The sequence below is a fragment of the Anopheles arabiensis genome, chromosome 2, assembly GCF_016920715.1.
Source record: "Anopheles arabiensis isolate DONGOLA chromosome 2, AaraD3, whole genome shotgun sequence".
Taxonomy (NCBI): Eukaryota; Metazoa; Arthropoda; class Insecta; order Diptera; family Culicidae; genus Anopheles; species Anopheles arabiensis.
In genome coordinates, this window is record NC_053517.1 from 37,083,279 (window position 1) to 37,102,948 (window position 19,670).

Here is a 19,670-nt window from a genome sequence, read left to right on the forward strand (position 1 = left end):
TGTTTATTTATTAATTTATTTACAAACAATACAAAATGAAATATTGGTTGTAGTAGCTGTTTTCATTAGTTTTGCAATGTTTAATTATCCTTTTTGATTATTTTACAAGATTATTTTTCAAACCATGCGCATCGAAAGTACCTCCGAAATACAACAGATGGCGCTCGAGCCGTCACATAAGCACATGCTTCTGACGGTTAACTGACTGCGCTGTCTGGGTTTTGCTGTTTGGGTAGAGACCGCTAAAACTCAAAGCATGCATGAAGCTTGTTCTCCGATTCGGTGTTCCTCGTGAGATGCTTTCCGCTGCCCAAACAAAAAGAGCTAGCAATTAGTACTGTAAGCATTTCGTGAACACGGCAAGCGTGCAAAAGCGTACCACGAATTTGTATCAAATTCGCGTGGAAAGTGTTTTACAGGAAGCCGCGGAGAGCGTTTTGCATAGATAGTTGTAAATAGCAGCCAAGGGGAACAATCGATTCCGGTCCTCATCGCCGAGACAGTGCCACCATTTTCGGTGCGTGCATGTGTGAATAAAAAGTCTTTGTGCGAGATAGAGCCTTGGTCGAGCCCTGCCCAGGGTAAAGTGTGTCCAGTTGGAGTGCAAAACTCACGTTTGCATAATTAAATTGTATTTCACACACCGTTTACAAGTTGCAAAGTATGGTAAGTGCCGGGTGAAGGGAAGGGGTGGGGGCAAGGGTTGAGCATATTCGTTGCCCGCGTGTTGAGGTTATGTGGGTTCACGGGGAAGAAGATTGTTGTGTCTTGTTCTGCGCTCGCTACATTTTGCGCTCTCTCTCTCTCCCTCTCTCTTTTTCTTTCTTTCCCTCGTGCGCGTTTTTGCGTGTGATCCACATTGCAGGCTAGTACGAGTACCGACGTGCCGATGGAGTCCGTGGAGTCGACCGGACCGGCAACAACGGGCGCAGCAAGCCCGAACACAGTGAACGGCAACGGGAACGACCTGGCCACCAACGCAGAGGACATGACGTCGCGTGACTACTACTTCGACTCGTACGCACACTTTGGCATCCACGAGGAGATGCTGAAGGACGAGGTGCGCACGCTGTCGTACCGGAACTCGATGTACCACAACAAGCATCTGTTCAAGGGGAAGGTCGTGCTGGACATCGGGTGCGGTACCGGCATCCTGTCGATGTTTGCGGCGAAGGCGGGCGCCGCGAAGGTGATCGCGATCGAGTGCTCGAACATCATCGACTACGCACAGAAGATCATCGAGGCGAACAACCTGCAGGAGACGATCACGCTGGTGAAGGGCAAGGTGGAGGAGGTGACACTGCCGGCCGGGTACGAGCAGGTCGATATCATCATTTCCGAGTGGATGGGCTACTGTCTGTTCTACGAGTCGATGCTGGACACGGTCATATACGCGCGCGACAAGTGGCTGAAGAAGGACACGGGCATGATGTTCCCGGACCGGTGTACGCTGTTCGTGACCGCGATCGAGGACCGGCAGTACAAGGACGAGAAGATCAACTGGTGGGACGATGTGTACGGGTTCAACATGAGCTCGATCCGCAAGGTGGCGATCAGCGAACCGCTGGTGGACGTGGTGGACCCCAAGCAGGTCGTCACGAGCTCGTACATGGTGAAGGAGATCGACCTGTACACGGTGAAGAAGGAGGACCTGGAGTTCGAGTCGCCCTTCTATCTGACGGTGCGGCGCAACGACTTCGTCCAGGCGCTGGTGACGTACTTCAACGTGGAGTTCACCAAGTGCCACAAGCGGCTCGCCTTCAGCACCGCCCCGGATGCCCCGTACACGCACTGGAAGCAGACGGTGTTTTACTTCGACGACTATCTGACGGTGAAGAAGGGCGAGGAGATTCAGGGCACGTTCAAGATGAAGCCGAACGTGCGCAACAACAGGGATCTGGACTTTACCATCGATCTGCACTTTAAGGGCGAGCTGTCCCAGGTGGACGAAAAGAATCATTATCGGATGCGCTAGAGCGGTTGGTGCGATATCCGTCAGCAGAAGTAAAAACAAAAAAGCCCACCACCATATAACCCGCAGTACTTCCCCTCACCCCAATCTTCATAGTATCCACTCTGCCGCCCGGCATGGCGCGAACAGAGACGAGCAAAAGGGTTCGGAACGGAGGACGACTCGTATAATATCAAACCATTTTTCGCGATTTCGCCTGCGCTATCCAACAAACCTGTGGTGCCCCCATTCCACTGGCCAAGTGTTTTACCGTGTGTGATACGATAGTTTTAATACTCGTTAGCATACACCACAGTATCAGTCCGCGTGGCCCCGCGTCCCCACACGCCATTGCGTGCCGGAAACGCTGGACTTTCGCGAGGAACGTGTTTTATGTTATCTGAACTCCATACAGAAGACGACGGCGGCGGCGGCTCCATCACCCTACACACCTATGCGCGTTCGCAAGCAGCTGCTGCACTTACTGCAGCGGTGCGTAGTAAAATTAAGTGAAACAACCACTACACAATATTGACCATTGTATCCGAATGTGAAGTAACGTAGAATCTAGGCATGGAAAAGGAGAAGGAGGGTACAGCAGACACACAGTTAAAATATACCGAACGAATTGATGATAACTGGACACGTGGTTGGCGTGTTGTTGGTTCTTTCTGTGCCATTTTGGGGGAAACAACGCTTTGGGAGCATAACTTTAACAACATTATATTAGCACTTGTTTTTGTTTTCAATCACCCTAAAGCACGCTGCAGACCGTTCCGCCGTTAAGCGCTACCCAAGCGATAAGCGATCTTCCAGCAACAACCCACGCTTTAGAAGCAGCAGTGTTGGTAAAACGGCCCGAAACAGGGATAACCCCACACCCGCATGAACCTCATTGCCTCTCCGCTATCGCTATACGCTATTTGTCATGCGTCACGCTGCTGGCCGCGGTCGTTGTCGAGGAGGATTTGCCGTCCTTGTCCTTCATCTTTAAATCGCTCATCAGATTGTTTTTCTTCTCGGTTAGCTGCTGTTTGCGGTCCTGAAAGTCTTGCTTCTTTTCCGCTATCTTTTCCTGGATATTTTCCTTCTTGTCTTTGTACATCTGCACCAGCCGTGCCTTCGAGGGTATCGGCTTGATGTAGCCCCACTGTTCGAGGTATTTGATCGAAACGGTTGTGCCGCCTGTAGGGTGGGTGAAAAGAAATAATTCGGTAAACGAGGCTTCATTTAGCTGTGCAGCACGTGTAGTAACCCCTTACCCAGCGTAACGGTGTACCGCGCCGGGGTAGCTATTTTGTACAGCAGGTAGGCGATGGCAATGTGCCCCAGGCTGGAGTCGCGCACCGGGTTGATCAGCTTCTCGGACACGCCGAGCGATTCCAGGATTGCGATCACGTCGACGCCACTGGTCGAGGCGTAATAGAAACCACCGAACCACATTACCGACGTGAGACAGTGCACCGGTACGAGCACGTACCAGTACTCCTTGTACATCTTCTTGAACCGCGCAAAAAGACCAAGCTTCTCCGGCGTGGCTGGGTCGGCCAGTGGGTCGACGCTTTCCTGCTGCTGTTCGTTCGGCGGATCTTTCTGCCGCCGCAGTGAGTCGCCATTGGTGAAGGAGCGTACCAGCAACACGTTTGGGGGGACACACGTACTCCATATGTGAGACGGTTGCTGCTGTTTCGTTCGATATCGATCGTTGTTGTGATACATTGCACCAGAGGCTGCGTATCTGCCCAATGCACTGTACGACGACGACAGGTACCGTGGTGCAATGGTGAACAGCTTCACGGAAGTGGATTTCGGTACCTTGAGCGTACCAAGCGACGACCAGCGGGCCATACGTAGTGCTATCGCGGCCATGACGGATGTATTTGCACTGGTTTCTTTTTCGTTGGTCTGGGGCGATTCAGTCGGGAATAGCACGGTCACGTTTCAGAATTGATCGGGATGTTGCTTGACCATAGTTTGCTAGCGTACGGTGCCCACAATTTACGCAGTACTGCAAAGCACACCCGATGCAGAAAGCACGGTGGGGATAAGGAATGTTGAAAATAGGCTGGTTTTGTAATCGGACGGATTATATTTACGCTTATGGGTGGGATGCGCTCGTCGTTGTTATCCCTTCTCCCCGAAAGCCGTGAAATCGCATGCACTTTCTTTTTGTTTGCGGGTTTGTTATGACAGCAGCAGGCCATTTTCGCCCGTTTGCATAACTGGGCGGGCGAAAACCAACGGCTGTCACGCAGCTGTCAGTGGCATCGCATAACAAAATCAGCTGTGTGCATTTTGTGCTGCAAGAACTTTTCCCCGTACCCGTGGACGCTGGCTTTTTTTTTTAAACGTGTTGTAATGTAAAACCATAATTTTTACAACTCCCCCAACTGCTCCCCGGTGCACTGCAGGATGAACGGAAACGGTGGGCACCGGAGCAAGTTCGGCTCGCTGATAGGCGTGCTGTACGTCGGCCACACGAGCTGCAAGTGTTTGGTAAGCTGATGTCCTTACCCCACACCCAAGCATCCTTTCTGGCGCCACCGTTCAAGGATAAGTGTGGCGTCGCGTATTGATTTTCATCTAAAATTCATTTTCCTTACGCCCAGATTTACGCAACCAGAAATGCGGAGGTGCTCACGTGCCACGAATCGTCGCTCGAACCGTTGTCGCCCCAGACTGGGTGGGTCGAGTTTGAACCGTTGGCCCTGTGGGCGACGGCACGCGTGTGCCTGGAGACGGCAGTACAGAATCTGATCATACTGGACATCAACCCGCACGACATTGTGGCGGTCGGTGTGTGCAATCAGCGCGAGACGACGGTGCTGTGGGACCGCACCACGGGCAAACCGCTATGCAATGCGATCGGCTGGTGCGACACGCGCACCTCGAGCGTGGTCGGAAGCATCCTGCAGCGTGTGCGGGGCAAGAAGCACTACCTCAAGTCGGTATGCGGGCTGACGGTGAGCAACTGCTTCAGCGCCGTCAAACTACGCTGGATGATGGAGCACGTCGACGGGGTGCAGCGGGCGATGGACGAGGGGCGGGCCGCGTTCGGCACGCTGGACAGCTGGATCATCTGGATGCTGACGGGGGGCGTCGAGGCCGGCATTCACGTGACGGACGTGACGAACGCTTCGCGGACGATGCTGATGAACCTGGAGCGCCGCGTGTGGGACGAAAGGCTGTGTCGATTCTTTCGCATTCCAAGCAACATTCTGCCGGAGATTCGAAGCTGCTCGGAGGTGTACGGATACATTAACGAAGGCCCGTTGAGCGGGACGCCGATCGCAAGTGTATGGTTTAGGGGTTTTTTTTTGTATGGACCATATCAGCACCGTTCCTGCTCATTGCTTTTCCTTTCTTTTGCAGTGTCTGGGTGATCAGCAGGCTGCTCTGCTCGGGCAAATGTGTCTGGGCGCGGGACAAGCCAACTGCACCATCGACGAAGGCATGTTCGTGCTGTTTAACACTGCCCGGGAGATCATCGATTCCGACCATGGGCTGCTCTCGACCGTGGCGTTTCAGCTTGGACCCCGTGCCGACCCGCACTACGCACTGGAGGGTGCGATCGCCCATGCCGGCTCTTCGATCGGTTGGCTAAAGCGTACGCTCGCCCTGGACCCGATCGCATCCGATGCGATGAACAGCAGCGCCAGCGCATTGTTTCCCGACGGCCCTGCCAATACTCAGCTGATGGCTTCGTTCTGCTCGGCCGTCAGTTCCCCGGTTCCGCCGTACGGCGAGACGAAAGCTCTCGCCGGCGGCGGCGGCGGCCAACGGGGTGGTGTCGTTTTCGTACCTGCATTCAGTGGATATTACACGCCGTACTGGCGGTACAAAGCGCGGGGCATGATGTTCGGCATAACGCTGCAAACGACGCCGCAGCAGATCCTGGCCGCCGCCCACGAAGCGATCTGCCACCAGGTGCGCGAAGTGCTGGAATCGCTCGCCAAGGATTGTCCCACGTGGCCCCGGCTGACGAAGCTTACCGTCGGGGGCGATCTCAGCGAACAGCGGGCGCTGGTGCAGCTGCTATCGGATCTGAACGGGGTGCTGGTGGAGCGGCCGCAAACATCGACACCGGCCTGCCTCGGGGCAATGCTCGCCGCCGGGCTGGCCACCGAAATACTGTCCATCGATCAGTTTCGCCAAAACTGTGTGCCACCGATCGATTTGTTCAGTACAGCGTTTAATTCTAGTCGTAAGTTCTTGCACACACACACACTGCTTAGCGTCGAGATGCAATGCGAATGATTTGTTAACGTTTCTCTTTCCCCACAGAAAGGGATATGAAATTCCGCCGTTGGAAAATGGCTGTCGATCGGTGTTTAAACTTCGATTCCGTGTCGGATAGCGACCCGGTGAAGCTGATCGGCGACGGGCGTGATCCGGATTCGTACGTGCGCTGCTCGATCCCCGGGTCGGTCTTTATCGTTTCGTCGTTCGTGCTTATTGTGGCTGCCCAGCTGATGAAGCAACACGGTTTCGCGTAGTTCCGTTGCGCCTGGGTGTGTGTGTGGAATGCCGTCGTGTAGATGGTCCTGCCCCGGTCCTGCCAATCGCGCAAGTTACCAGATTGAGGTAGTATTAGGCGCTGTGTAGCTTTGTTCCTGACCGGTTCGTTGTTTGTTACCGAGCACAAATTTGATGACACACTCTTTCGTGTACGCTTGCAGCAAAATATGACAAGTGAAAGTAATCGAAACAAATCGATAAAATAAAACCCGTTTGTTGCTGAAATTTGTCCGTTTTTTTTCGCCCACAACGTCGAAAATTATTTAAAAATTAATTTAAACACTGATTACCACAAAAAAACCTGCTTTGCCAGCTACAGTTCAAACACGAAAATATGTCGACCGTTAACCTGATTAGCACCATTGGTAACGTCTAATTTAATTTCTTCTAATTCGCAGCTACGGCGCTACGGAAGAATCTTCCCCGCTGTATGCGCGTAATGATGAGCCAGGCGGACGATGAGAACCCCTCAATTGAGCATGGCGAAGAATGCAGACGGCGCGCTAGGCCCACTATTTGTTCTAGTGCAACAAACGGGGTTTGTTTTTTCGCGATCGACCGATCGAACTGTGATTGATTTTGTCCGATTGCTCCAGCAGCAAGACTAATGGGCTGTTGTTCCTGGTTCATTATTCGAATGTAACATCTTGTTTCCTGTTGCCTTGTCGCTTGTCGATCGGCCCAGGTACGCTTGTTATGCTGCACGATGATCCCGCACAGCGGGATGATCTTTCCCACCTTTTGCGAGACGCGCTCACACCCAAACCCCGCGAACGTTCCAGCGAGCCTCGATCTAATTTACCGTAACATTGTTAGATGCTGTATCCAATGGCTTGAAATCGGTAAACACTGGCCACATACACAAACACACATAGCCATAGGTCGTTGGGTTGATCGTGCCCGCTCCACGTGTAGGATCAACCCGCGCTTGGGAGAAAATGAAGAGTTTGATAGACGCATGAACAGAAAACGATGACGTTATTGTTTCTTGCTGCATTTTTTGTTTTGTTTAAAAAGCTTTGTGCACTGGGCCAATGTACATGGAGTTGGAATTAAAATAAAAACAAAACAATTTTTTTTGTGCGTGTGTCTTGAATGGTTTTTACACACCTCGTGTAAAAGGGGATGCTTTCCTTTAGCCCAGTTGAACCCCGTGCCCGTGCGGGAGTCCAGGGAATCCAGTGGCTTACAAAAAACAAAAATGGGTACCGTAAAATTTGGCCCGCTTTCAATAAGCTTGTGAGGTGGGAGCGGGCTGGAACGCTCTAATGTGTGGCTGTCGTTTTCACCGGTTATACATTGTTTTTATTGCTCCCTCCCCCGGGTACGCGCAGTTATATTGGCAATAGAAATTAAAAACGGGCCGAGCGAGTGAATTACCGAACCGGTAGCCGGCCAGCCAGCCCGGGAGTTGGAGACTGAAGCCTAGAACGGGTTCGATTTTTCGCATTCGCGATTCGAGCGAAAGCGTGTGGAGCATTTGAAACACAAAATTTCGACGATAATTATGACGGCCGGCAGGAAGGCAAAAGTAGATCCCTGCCACCAATGGACGGGTGCGCCGGGGCCTCAGCAAAGTATGTTAATTCACTTCCATCTTTGGAGCACGCGCCCGTGTGTGTGTGCGTGGCCTTTATCCCGTGCAGTGTAATAGTTGGGATACTAAGCCATGTGTCCAGCTGAGAAGAGAAGGGAAACGAGAACATCGCAAACGGGCCCGAAACGGGAGTGTTATCGGAAAATTGAAAAGTAGGACACGTGCCACGCATTTGTTGATAGCGGCGATCCATTTTCTGGATGCTCTAATAATGGTGGCTACCGATTGATCTCACCACGAGGGTGACGAAGTCTGATGGACAGATTGGAATATAGCAAAGATAGCTTAAAAACAAATCTTCAAAAAACTATATGATGCTGCGAATAAACATTCTAGCAGACAATCACACAACACCCACAAAATTCTGCCACAAAATCGCCTCGGTCTGTTCCTCAATTCAATCTTGCTCGCCCAGAAGCTGCGATTATTGAGCGAAGAAAATCGGCTGAAAACTATTAGGCAGTTGGAGAACTATTAGCTTCGTCCACTTATCGTTCGGTTCGACCGATCGCTCGTTCGATCGATAGATCGTATAGAAACCGTTGTAACCATACGATACGATTACAGCGGACCGCTAGACTGCGTCCATTATCGCTTGATAACTGTACAGCGGCTTGCGGATGGACACGCTTCAGCCATTAGTATCGATTTGGAGGAATTCGGGTCCGAACCCCGCCTCGGTCGTTGCAATCAAGGTGCGCCTTGGGGTGGAATTGTTTTTTTTTTTATTATTAAAATTGCATCCACATTCTCCTGCACCGGATTAAGCGCCAGTATCGTGATAATGGCTTCATATAAAAACGGGTTTGATGGTTGTGATAAATTCGTTAGCCCCCAAAACGAGGAAAGTAGGTTGATGAAAATGTAATAAAACTTACGCACCCAGTCTAAGCCGATTTGTAGGGATGCGTGAACTCATTCTAGGGGTGGTCAAGGTATAGCTAATTGAGTTTAGAGTGTGACTAATTTTCACTTTTCATCTCAACCATTCATCCCCCCGCGATGATTGTGGCAAACAAATAGCTGGTGGTGGTTGCTGATCCGATCCTAGCACTTGATCTAGCGGTGGCGATAATCTAAATATCTAATAATGGGAATTTAATCAGACCACAGTGCCCGAGACTGGAGCGGCCGGTATGCATTTCCCCTTGTTGGTTCCTTCCTTTTGGCTGCCGGGAACTTTGGGTTTCTGGCGAGCATTGGTCTAATTGTATTGATATCCAATCGGAAAATGGAAGGAACTTTCCCCAGCTCCCTGCGTTTGAGGGCTAATCATGTTGTTAATTTTACCATTGTGTGTGGTTTGTTTTTTTCTCTCTCTATCTGATTTTACTTTTTCGCTTTTGTGCGTTTTTAATATCGTTTCAATTTCGTTGCTGCGGCAAATCAAAAGTGTATGAGTGATCGCTGTGCTTCCGATCTTGCAAGGAGGGCGAAAGCCTGCGCAAAAGCCTGTGGCAGTAAATTGGGTATCCATTTGCCCCTAGCGCACACACAATTTCGGTATGACAAAATCCGGCGAGGCAAGGAACGGTTCCGCCTGCCCGGCGCGAAACAAAAGTGAAACTCTTCCCGCCGCGGACTGCCGGGCTCGCTTGAGCAAACACAGCAAGAGCAGAAAACGATACCTTCCCGGTGCAATGGCGCTCCGATGCTCCGGATTAGCGGTCGTGCATGAAGAAAAGTCGTTAACATAATTTGTTGTATATGTGTGTGTGTGCGTGTGTGTCTCTATGTAATCACAGAATGACGCGAAATGACGGCCACGGCCAAGCCCATCAAACAGCGCCGTCGCGGTACGGCGCTAACGGGAAGCTTAGCGATACCAGTGCCCGTCCGTCCGTCGCCCAAGTGCAACGGATCTGTCGCCAAGTGTCGCACAAGATTGGGATATAAATTGAACTGTTAGTGGTGGGAATAGTGGAGGGAAATAGTTAAAGGTTACTATCAATTCTCCAAACACACTGCATACGGTAGGTGCGCGTTGGCCGTTGAGGGGGATTTTTTTTATCGTATCGTAGGGCATGATGGTAGCGAATTAAATGCTACATGATGGGGTTTCGTGGAAAGCGAGTTTCCACGGCATGGTTGGTTTGGTGGATATCATCAGCCGTTTGTGAACGATTTTAGTTACAGGGTTTTCCAAGTCATCGAATGTGCACATAATTATTCAACGCCTTCAAGATGTTTTTCAACAGCTGTCAAATAGTGTATTTGCTTCATATTGAAATTTTCATCAAAAAATTCTTTTTTCAACACATGATTTTCGACACATCACAAAGAACTGTCAATCTAGCTTGAGACGTGTTGAAAATCATGCTTAAGAAATTAAAAAAATTGATGATGGAAACGAAATATCAGCTTCATGTGGATTAACATCTTGCACGCGGTGAATAACAACGTTTGCATTCGAGACTGACTGGGAAAATAAATTAAAAAGCTTTATTTTATTTTATTTGAAGCTTTATTTGAGTTTTGTTTTCAATTTTCATTGTTTTTTTGATTGTTTTCTTTACTTTTACACTACATTTTTTGTGTTCTTTTATTTGATTTATTTATATAGTTCAGTTCCTTTTTATCTTTTTTTTCATATAATCATTAAAGTATTTATAAATTTATTCAAATCCTAGTTTTGTGTGATAATATATTTTTTTAAATTTCTTACAATTCTTATTTATTTATTCTGGTATTTGCTTTATTCGTATTGGGCTGTATTCTTCATGTTTTAATTTTACTTCTTTGTTCACTTTTTTAGTACTAGTTTACGTATTTGTGGAGCTGATTTTTACAATTCAGCTTCAAGCATTGTTCCTCTTTAAAAACATAATATTCATATTATTTTTATGGACATAAATGTGAAACATGACGAGTTTTCTTTTAGTTATAGGAAAATAGATTTTCAAATGATGCAATATGGGTTCAAGTGAAACAAAATTATTTAACTTTGTTTCAAACCAAATAAGAGCATCTTCCGATAGAGAACAAGCGCCACCAATAAGTTAGCCACCAGCATTAGATATGACATGGTGTTTCTCCTCAGTTTTCTGGAGTACACAGAAGGTGTGAGATGAAAATCAATTTTGGCATATCTTTCTCTCATTTTTCCCCCGGGTTCTGTGCGGTTTTTCTTGCCTGTGTTTCCGCCACGGTTCAGTATCTTTTTTTATTATTAATGGCAACCAAACCAACCGCCTTACCCAGCTCTAAGCACGGTTGAGGTTAGCTTCCACCGACCTTCCCCCTTACCCTGTGTCCCCTTGCGCACCTCCTTCCCGTACTTCGAGTGTGTTGGTGTGATCGTTCGCTCACATAGGCTTTTCAACCTTATTGGGAAAGCATGGAATAAAGCACAATGGAGGAAAACAAGAGCATCCGGCGCGTCAGCCACGCGGGTCCCGCGGGTTGCGGTGTGCCCGGAACGCGCGCGCTCGAGCTCGCCGGAGCTTCACAGATCACTTCCCAAAAGGTTCGTCTCATTCGCGTTCTGGCAGTCGCGCCGACGGTTGGCAAAAACGGTACCGAGAAATCAGTCGAAAAAAAAAACAACAGCTCGCTAGAGGCCGTGTGCGTGTGTTGTGTGGTGTAAAGAGTTGATGTGATTTCGAGCTTTACCCCAGAAGGGAAATCTAGATGTGTGGTGACTTTTAACCCGTAAAGGAATGTGTTTTTGGGAAATGCGCACGGTTGCCAGTCGTCTGCTGTTTTGAGGTTGAATGTTGCGATTAGTGTTTCTCTTGCAAAGTAATAGTTTCTCCCTGGTAGTGTGTTCAGCGAACAGCGTGAACGAAACCACGCCACTGTAAAAGACAACGCACTGTGCACTGTGAACCCCCGAAGAGTCGTATCCCTTTAATCGAACGCCACGCGAATGCTATGTACTCGAAGGATCGGCATCTGGTGTGGGTCCTGCTAGTGACAGCAGGCGCCCAGCTGCTAGTGCGATGCTGCAATGCTGCCGAGCACGTGCCCGGACCGAGCGGACGAAAGTTAAGCCACGGATTGGCCGCCATGCACCACAACCATCTCGGGCTGCCATCGGGGGACGGTTCGAGCGAAAGCGTAAAATTTAGCGCCAACCGTGTACCGCAGCACGTGCCGTATGCTGTGCCGGCGCCCTGGCGTAGGACGGCAACCGTCAGCACACCGCTTGCTGGTGGGCCCTGGGCGGTACGAAAACCGCTGGCGAAACCGTTGGTACGGGGTGCGGCCGGTGGTAGTCGGAGCCGCATCAACAATCGGTCAATGACTCGCTTTTCCGAGGTCGAAATTTCACCGGGGCTGGAGCAGCAGCTAGACGTGCCGGAACTGCAGCGACCGTCCGAGGTCCGTGGCAGTCGGCTCGATGAGGGTACGGGTGGGCTGGTGGAGCTGTATCGCAGTGCCGAACGATCGCGCGGGATCGAGAACCTCTTCTGGAAGTACTTTGTCGATAATGGTAAGTTTCGTAATTGAATGTTGAGACGTAACGGATACGTCTGTGCGTGTGTGTTGTTCGTTGGGGTTTTACTGGGGGCTATCCGTTTTCGGGTAAACCATTGAGGCGGTTGACCATTCGGCCAGACAGAGAGCACTTGAGGGTGAAGAAGGTGCGCCTTATGGTAGAAAGAGGAATTGTTTTGAACGAAAGGTTCAGCTGGTCAGTGAGAACGCTCAACCTGTGAGCTTTAATCGTTTGTACCGCTATTGTGCCTTGCTGTTTGCTCAGTCATGGTGATGGCATTTATCGCCCGCTTCACACCTGCTGGTTAGGAGCAGCTGGATATCGGTTACATAAGATGGTGGTCATTTAAAGGGGTGGTTATAGTTGTATTTATTTTAGTAATAATGGAAACGGAAAGATTTGGCCCTAATGAGTATGGCTGAGTCCAAAAGTTAAACTATGTATCTTTGGTTCTTGGGAACTAATGCGTATTGTAGGATGTTATCAAGAAAACATTCCAGAGGATAACAACTTTTAATATTGTTCGACGGAGAAACGACTTTCGGAGCCACAGCCTGATGCACCATATGAGTATTACCTAGCTCACTCAAAATTACAAGCGTGCTAGCTATATCAAGAAGGCGTTCCATGTACGTCCCCATTTCATCGCGGTAAGAGTATGTTGATATTTTTCAGATTGGTCGTATGGTCTTATCTTATTAATTCATCGATGCCTGTTATGGGTTCAAGCCTCGTATTGTCTAAACCAGCAATACTCAGAACCTGAAATAGGATCCTGAAAAAAGGTAAATCAATCAAGTCACTGATAGCCAAATGTACTTAGTTCTACTGAGGTTGTTGCTTATAATAAGCAGAAGACGAATTAATTAATTGAAATTATTTGGTTTGCTCTCAGACTTTTAAGTTATAGCTAAATATTTCTAACCCCAGTATTTAGGATGTCAATATTTAGGATGTTTAGGATGTTTGCATTGAAGTATGATTTAGCAGGGGCAAACTTAGGGTGTAGTATTAAAAATAATGTATCCCCCTTATTATTAAAATATTGGCGGTACTTGTAATCCTTGGGCCAAGAATGACGGGGTCCTCCTGCGGCCGTTTAGTCTGCTTACCATTAAAGCCGCTACTTCTATACGAGTTATTTTCAAGATACTGTGAGGAAAGTTCATCAAAAGTTCGTTTTTCATCTCGTTGAATGAAAACATATGAATTATTTTGTAGTAAAAGTATTGATATGAAACGCACATCATTTTGTATCATGTTCAAATACGCATTGATACTTTAAATGAATTAATCCTATATGTAACACTAGGAACGTGCAGCTAGAAAACATTGTAAGGAAGCATTATTTCAAGGATCACATATAATTTTGATTGCACGACGCTACGTGTTTCTTCTTCTTTGGCTCAACAACCGTTTTCGGTCAAGGCCTGCCCTGTACCACTTGTGGGGCTTGGCTTTTAGTGACTTATGAATTACCCCCCATAGCAGGATAATCAGTTCTACGTATGTCGACACAGTCCATTTAGGGCTTGAACCTATGACGGGCATACGTTGATAAGTCGTACGAGTTGACGACTGTACTACGAGACCGGCCTAAACCCTGCGTGTTTAGTTGCTGTTATTTTTCTTAGTGCTTAGGGTTGCTGTAAGGTTCTCTCGAATGATTGAATTTAAGTGTCTACATCCTAATTTGAAAGATTTAACTATGCGCAAGTCTGCTTTCGCTTTGTTGCTGAAGTATTCCGTTTCAAGCAGGATGCTGATCATTCATAGACAACTTGAAGTATCGAACTGCTTTCCAAAACGGTTGATGAAATGACAACCAATTTATTAAAGAGCAGCTCCTTTGGTAGCGTTTTCTATTCATTTAAATTAAACTTAATCTTAGATTCACGCAACGAGTAGCATTATAGACATTGGGTGATTGATCGTATGAGAGAGACACTTAGTAACAGTGTAAACTTGATTTGAATATTTAACGAAGTCGACGATAGGCTAGCTGGTTCTCGTTCACTGTCATTGAATTGATCCACAATTAGTTTCAATATGTTTCCATAGCAAACAGACTGTACATTAAATAGCACTACAATAACTGTTATGTGCTGCGTACCATATGCTAAACAGTATGAAAGTTGAATACTTTGCAGGGAAAGTAAATGGTTGTGAAATTAAACAAAACGCTCCCTCCTGCTCTGTTTTATAGCGAGAAAACAGATCGTTACTAAGGTGAACAGCCTACAAGCACTAACAAAGGGAAAGGACTATTGGCAAATCACTCGATGCCTAATTTATCCACCTAATCAACCTAATCAAGCTTTTCGCAAAATAATATAACCTACTCGAAATTGATGCAATTATCGTTCAGGCACAGACGGCAAACAGCCTGAGCAAGAGCATTGAAGTTGAAACCATCAACTTCTGCACATACCAACATATGCTTGTTTGACCAACGAACTTCGCCACCGGAAAACAGCACGCACCACGTGCAGAAGGTGCGCTCCGGGCGAATAAAAACCAGATAAGCCCCAAAAAAGGCGAGCATTCGTCCAATCTGCATGTAGCGCAGTGACTAGACAACCGCGCTCAAGTTGCTTAATTACCGCGTTGGCCCCTTTCCGGCCGGTAGCTCATCCAAGTTTTTGGGAATGATGCTACTGGGAAGGTATTTCTTTACTTCCCTTTTCTACCCCCTCCTTCCCTTTTTTTGTTGGTGGATGTACGGGGTGAGACCCTTTTCTCCCCATCGGCGACCGTGGTACCATACCGTTAGTATGCGGAAAGCGAAGGAGCAAAGGGAGGGTGTATGCCGAAAAGGACGGGACTGTGGGAACTTAATGACCCGCGGTTTAATTGTGTGTGGAAGGAAGCCGGCCATCGATTGAGGTCAGTCACACTCACTTGGCTGGGAAGAACGGTGCTACCGGCGCTCGGGCCAGCCAGCGCCGTTGTCACACGCAAGTACGTACCCATCCGTACCGCCGATGATGATAGGGTTAAGAATAGAAGGCAATTTTTGGGGAGAAAATCACACCCTGCATAGACGATTCGTTAATCCCGTCACAAATCCACCATCCACCAACGAGCTACCATAAGCGCGTACGGTATTTTGTATGTGTTTTGTAATTCCAGATGTTTCCGCCTCCACCGAAGACGAGGGCGATGACAACACCGGCGCTGAGGATGCTGAGCCACCCGGTGGAATCGACAGGAACGCCATCGACACCCAGGACGGTAGCGTGTCGGCGAAGGAGGAGGAGGGCCGCAAGAAGAAGTTCCATCTGAAGAAGAAGTACAAAAAGTTTCTGATTCCGCTGCTGCTCGCGTACAAGATAAAGTTCCTTGCATTGGTTCCGGCCATCATCGGCGGGCTGATACTGTTGGTGAAGTCGGCCGGGCTGGCCGGGTTCTTCTTCGCCCTCTTTACGGCCGTGGTCAGCTTGAAGAAGTACTGATGGCGATGAAGCAGCACTGTCATCACGCAACCGGTGGGGCGTTTAGGCCACACTGGAGGGAGGAAAGGCGTGTCGGCGATCGTCACATCGCGATCGTAGGGTAAGTGTCGCCGCGCTCCTAATGTGGGCCAAACAAAAACTCCAGTCCAAACGGTACTTTCAATCAATAAAAAAAGGCAACCTTCCGAGATGAACGCACACAAAAAATAAGCATGATTTTCACCCGCTACTCTTCTCCGTTCTGTTTTCTGGTACGCTTTCTTTCCACAGGGCAGCCGAGGGAACACTAACGCGACTTCGGGCGCCACCTGAATAAGAGCGTCGCGAGCGAGAGCGGGGATGGCGAGTCGCATGCATCCCTCTAATTTATTATCGATTTCTGTAGGCTTAATAGGCAGGACCGGCAAAGGGGTGACGACCCTGGACAGTCGTTGGTAACTCCCGCCCCTCCATCCAAGAAGTGATCCAGACGGCGTCAATTAGAAAATAGCAAACGCATTGCGTAGTGTGTAAGCAGAGGGTGCCGCCCGGTGGGCCAGTGTAGCTGATGAAAACGCGAGCCTCCCGAAATGGGGACGGTAAGGGCACTGGTAGCCACTGGTGCAAAGGTTTGCATGCTATTTCGGCGATTTCCTTTTGTTCGGAAAGAGATACATTCCGGCAAAGGGTTCGCTCGTGGAAGGAAACGTTTTAAGGGGAGGTAAAATTGTTAGGTTAGGTTAGGTACGGCTTAGAGGTCGAGGTTTTTTTTTAAATATTTATCCCTGTATACGAAGAAGCGGTAGCGTACACCCGCCCAAAGGGAAACTAGGTTGATGCGAAACGTTATGTGCGTTCCAGCACCCCGCTTTCCCCTCCCACCTCTATGTAATGTAAGCGTAAGCAAAACTGCGTGGAGCGCGAAAGAAAAGTGTAGATAATTAAAACTGAAACCAAATTGTGTCTGACATATTTATTCGTTCGGCTATTGTGTGTGAGAAAGGCAGTTTTGGCTGTCAAAAATATGATGATGGCACGCGTAGAAAAGGGTAAGTAGACGGGCGCTTGTGCAGGTCCATCGCATCACAATAGGGGGCTTCGGGAGCGTCCGAAGCGGTGAGGGGTTGGAGACTGGAAAGGAGGAACCATAAAAGTAGTACCAGCATGTGTGTAGCGGGGTGTAGTACCCGCGGTGGTCTGAATACAGGGGCAGTTGTGGCGGTGGCACGAAGAGCACATTGGTTTTAAAATCGGTTCAATCGTTCCGTTTCGTTGCATTCCGGACCGGGTGGCTAGCGGGTGGTTTAAGGTAGATCATTTCTGCGAATGATTGGCGGCCACTACACAAGCCGCTAGACAGCGCTGATAATGGGTGGGAAGGGGGTGAGCACAACATAAGACATGCTAGGGGCGCGTTAACACGTGGAACTATGTATTTTCTTTTCAGCACGTGTGTGCTTTCGTGTGGTCAGCGATGTGAGCACGGATAACGGTTGTAGCAACATGTCATACGGACGCATCAGGGCAAGTGGGATGTAAAAAATATGGATCTACTCATTTTAGATCATTACTGGATAAGACTTGAAATGTATTTCATAACGATTTTAAATAAATATTAACAATTGAACTTGAACTTCACATTGGGTACATTACTTTATTTCTAAGCTTTCATCTAATTAGTACACAGTGCACCTTATGATATCATGTAACCGCTCATAGAGCGTTTTTTGCTTTCAATGACTTTTTGATTTCCCCCATAGTAGGATGGTCAGTCCTAGATATGGCGTCACGATCCATTCGGGGCTTGAATCCATGACGGGCATGTTGTTAAGTCGTACGTGTTGACGACTGCTGACGACGGCTTATTATTTGTTTACCATTGCTAATTTGTTATGTTAACATGTAACATCGTGACATGAGAGTAAGTAATGAGTTTAACTAGTTCTAAGAACTGTCAAATTAAGAATTCCACGTATTGCCAAATCCTCGGAGATCAGGTACCGCGTATCGAGGGAACTACCGGTACTTATTTAGCCCATTTCAACCACGAAAGCTATCTGCAAATGTAAAAGGGGGATGGTAAGCAGAACGTAGGATTCTTCAGGATATCCTATCGGTTGATAGATCGTCATCTAAACCCTAGAAATGATTCTATTAATTATGATTCGGTACATCTTTACTGTTTCCAAGTTTTCGAAAAATATACTACAGTGGCCTCTGAATGTTAATCAATATTAAAATAAGTTAAATTTTTTAAAGTCAGTTGAATCATTAACTCCTACATCAATTAAAATTATAATGTATAATGCTGATAAGTCCCACATCCTACCCTAAAACATGTTTGAGATGGACGGAAGTATATTTACGATAATATTACTCAAAGTTTTTGAAAAAATTAAAAATTTACGAGTAAGAGGTGGTATTGAAAGACTTTAAAAAGAATCTACCGAGTTATACACACACACTCAAAACGACCAACATAGTTTGATCATGAATACCCCGTCTAACTCCATCGAATACAATCAGGACACAACTGCTACATGCATATGGCCAGTTCCTCTGGTACCAACGATGGTTACAGGGCTCTAATTTCCGAAGGAGAAGAACCTAATGTTTCTGGAAATGGCCCCTTACAATCATCAATGCCTGTATCTCGTTATGACCTGCCAGACTGCGTGCAACAGCGAAATCTCCAGCACTAAATCTGATTGTCCAATTTTACGCGGGCGTATATCAAACTCAAATGTTGTCTCTTATATATTTTTCTAATTTGTCTAAAATGTCAAGAATAATATTATCATCATCATCAAGCTCATGATGACATGTGCAGTTATACATCATATAGTGACATAGGACTTCTACACAGATATAATATTGCACAGTTTGTTTAACATATGTCGCACACCTACGTTTGAGGTCTGTCAAGTTACTCAAGAACAAAGAGTTACATAAGCATAAAACAAAAATGTGAATTTCTAATTAATTTGGATTGGATTAGATTTGCAAGCCACGAATTAAGTCTGGAAAGCCTGTATAGGCCGGCATGTCCGCGTAGGACGTTTACGCCAAATAGAACAAGAAGATTTGTAAGCCCTTTGTTAGTTTGTTTTATTTTTATTTACGGAGATCGCGATTCAACTCTGTCAAATAGGCCAACCACTTCTACACCTTATTCTCAGCGTCTTTTTCCGATTTGCTGTTAGTATCTATTTAGTTTAGAACAGTGCTCTCCAACCTTTTTAGGACCGCGGACTACTTGGCTTTGAAAATACATTAGCCGCGGCCCACACCTGTTGAGGGCAAACATTTTGACGACTTTTTGATCATAAATATGTTCAAATCTTATTGTACACTCGTCTGTTGAAAATTTATTCTTGGTTGTGGGAAAAATGCTACATATGTATAGTAATAAGCTTTCATCTTTCACGAACTACGCCACGGACCACAAGTGGCTTTAGCTCTCGTCCATAATCAATCAGCGGCTTGTGATTGTATATCATAATAGTAGACTAGTAGCCAAGGGCCCAGGGATCTAGACCCCAATATCGAACCGCAAATAAACATCCAGAAAGAAGAAGAAGAAAAATAATAATAATAATAAGAAGAAGAAGAATAAGTAGCAGCAAATATCTTAGTACAAGCATATTCTAAATGTGTTCTATGTATGCCAATAATACGGCCTCGAGCAAATATCGACAATACCAATGCAGCCTTGACGACCGTTTTTTT

General features: G+C 47.4%; 4 protein-coding genes across 4 annotated transcripts; 3 read left to right on the forward strand and 1 right to left on the reverse strand.

Annotated features, from left to right (window-relative positions):
• Nucleotides 1–241: 241 nt before the first annotated feature.
• On the forward strand, nt 242–2,594 carry LOC120893342 (protein arginine N-methyltransferase 1). Its single transcript, XM_040295155.1, has 2 exons — nt 242–666; nt 866–2,594. Exons 1-2 carry the CDS (start codon nt 664–666, stop codon nt 1,973–1,975), a joined length of 1,113 nt encoding a protein of 370 aa, XP_040151089.1. The 5' UTR covers nt 242–663; the 3' UTR covers nt 1,976–2,594.
• Nucleotides 2,595–2,658: 64 nt separating this feature from the next.
• LOC120893343 (uncharacterized protein C18orf19 homolog A) lies at nt 2,659–4,175 on the reverse strand. Its single transcript, XM_040295156.1, has 3 exons — nt 4,048–4,175; nt 3,214–3,959; nt 2,659–3,136 (listed from the first exon to the last, which is right to left on the reverse strand). The coding sequence occupies exons 2-3, from the start codon at nt 3,818–3,820 to the stop codon at nt 2,871–2,873; spliced, it is 873 nt and encodes a 290-aa protein (XP_040151090.1). The 5' UTR covers nt 3,821–3,959; nt 4,048–4,175; the 3' UTR covers nt 2,659–2,870.
• A 20-nt stretch (nt 4,176–4,195) lies between these two features.
• LOC120893341 (glycerol kinase 3) lies at nt 4,196–6,694 on the forward strand. Its single transcript, XM_040295154.1, has 4 exons — nt 4,196–4,447; nt 4,561–5,247; nt 5,324–6,155; nt 6,236–6,694. Exons 1-4 carry the CDS (start codon nt 4,364–4,366, stop codon nt 6,445–6,447), a joined length of 1,815 nt encoding a protein of 604 aa, XP_040151088.1. The 5' UTR covers nt 4,196–4,363; the 3' UTR covers nt 6,448–6,694.
• Nucleotides 6,695–11,569: 4,875 nt separating this feature from the next.
• On the forward strand, nt 11,570–16,912 carry LOC120895432. Its single transcript, XM_040298788.1, has 3 exons — nt 11,570–12,501; nt 15,640–16,062; nt 16,233–16,912. Exons 1-2 carry the CDS (start codon nt 11,940–11,942, stop codon nt 15,960–15,962), a joined length of 885 nt encoding a protein of 294 aa, XP_040154722.1. The 5' UTR covers nt 11,570–11,939; the 3' UTR covers nt 15,963–16,062; nt 16,233–16,912.
• The last annotated feature ends 2,758 nt before the right edge of the window (nt 16,913–19,670 follow it).

What these genes read in the sequence shown, in the direction of transcription:
- LOC120895432 (XM_040298788.1), top strand. Translation starts at nt 11,940, where the DNA reads ATGTACTCGAAGGATCGGCATCTGGTGTGGGTCCTGCTAGTGACAGCA. An exon ending in GAAGTACTTTGTCGATAATG is followed by an intron (nt 12,502 to 15,639) that starts GTAAGTTTCGTA and finishes TTGTAATTCCAG; the next exon opens with ATGTTTCCGCCTCCACCGAA.
- LOC120893341 (XM_040295154.1), top strand. Translation starts at nt 4,364, where the DNA reads ATGAACGGAAACGGTGGGCACCGGAGCAAGTTCGGCTCGCTGATAGGC. An exon ending in ACACGAGCTGCAAGTGTTTG is followed by an intron (nt 4,448 to 4,560) that starts GTAAGCTGATGT and finishes CCTTACGCCCAG; the next exon opens with ATTTACGCAACCAGAAATGC. An exon ending in TACAGCGTTTAATTCTAGTC is followed by an intron (nt 6,156 to 6,235) that starts GTAAGTTCTTGC and finishes CTTTCCCCACAG; the next exon opens with AAAGGGATATGAAATTCCGC.
- LOC120893343 (XM_040295156.1), bottom strand. Translation starts at nt 3,820, where the DNA reads ATGGCCGCGATAGCACTACGTATGGCCCGCTGGTCGTCGCTTGGTACG. An exon ending in GCGGTACACCGTTACGCTGG is followed by an intron (nt 3,137 to 3,213) that starts GTAAGGGGTTAC and finishes CCCACCCTACAG; the next exon opens with GCGGCACAACCGTTTCGATC.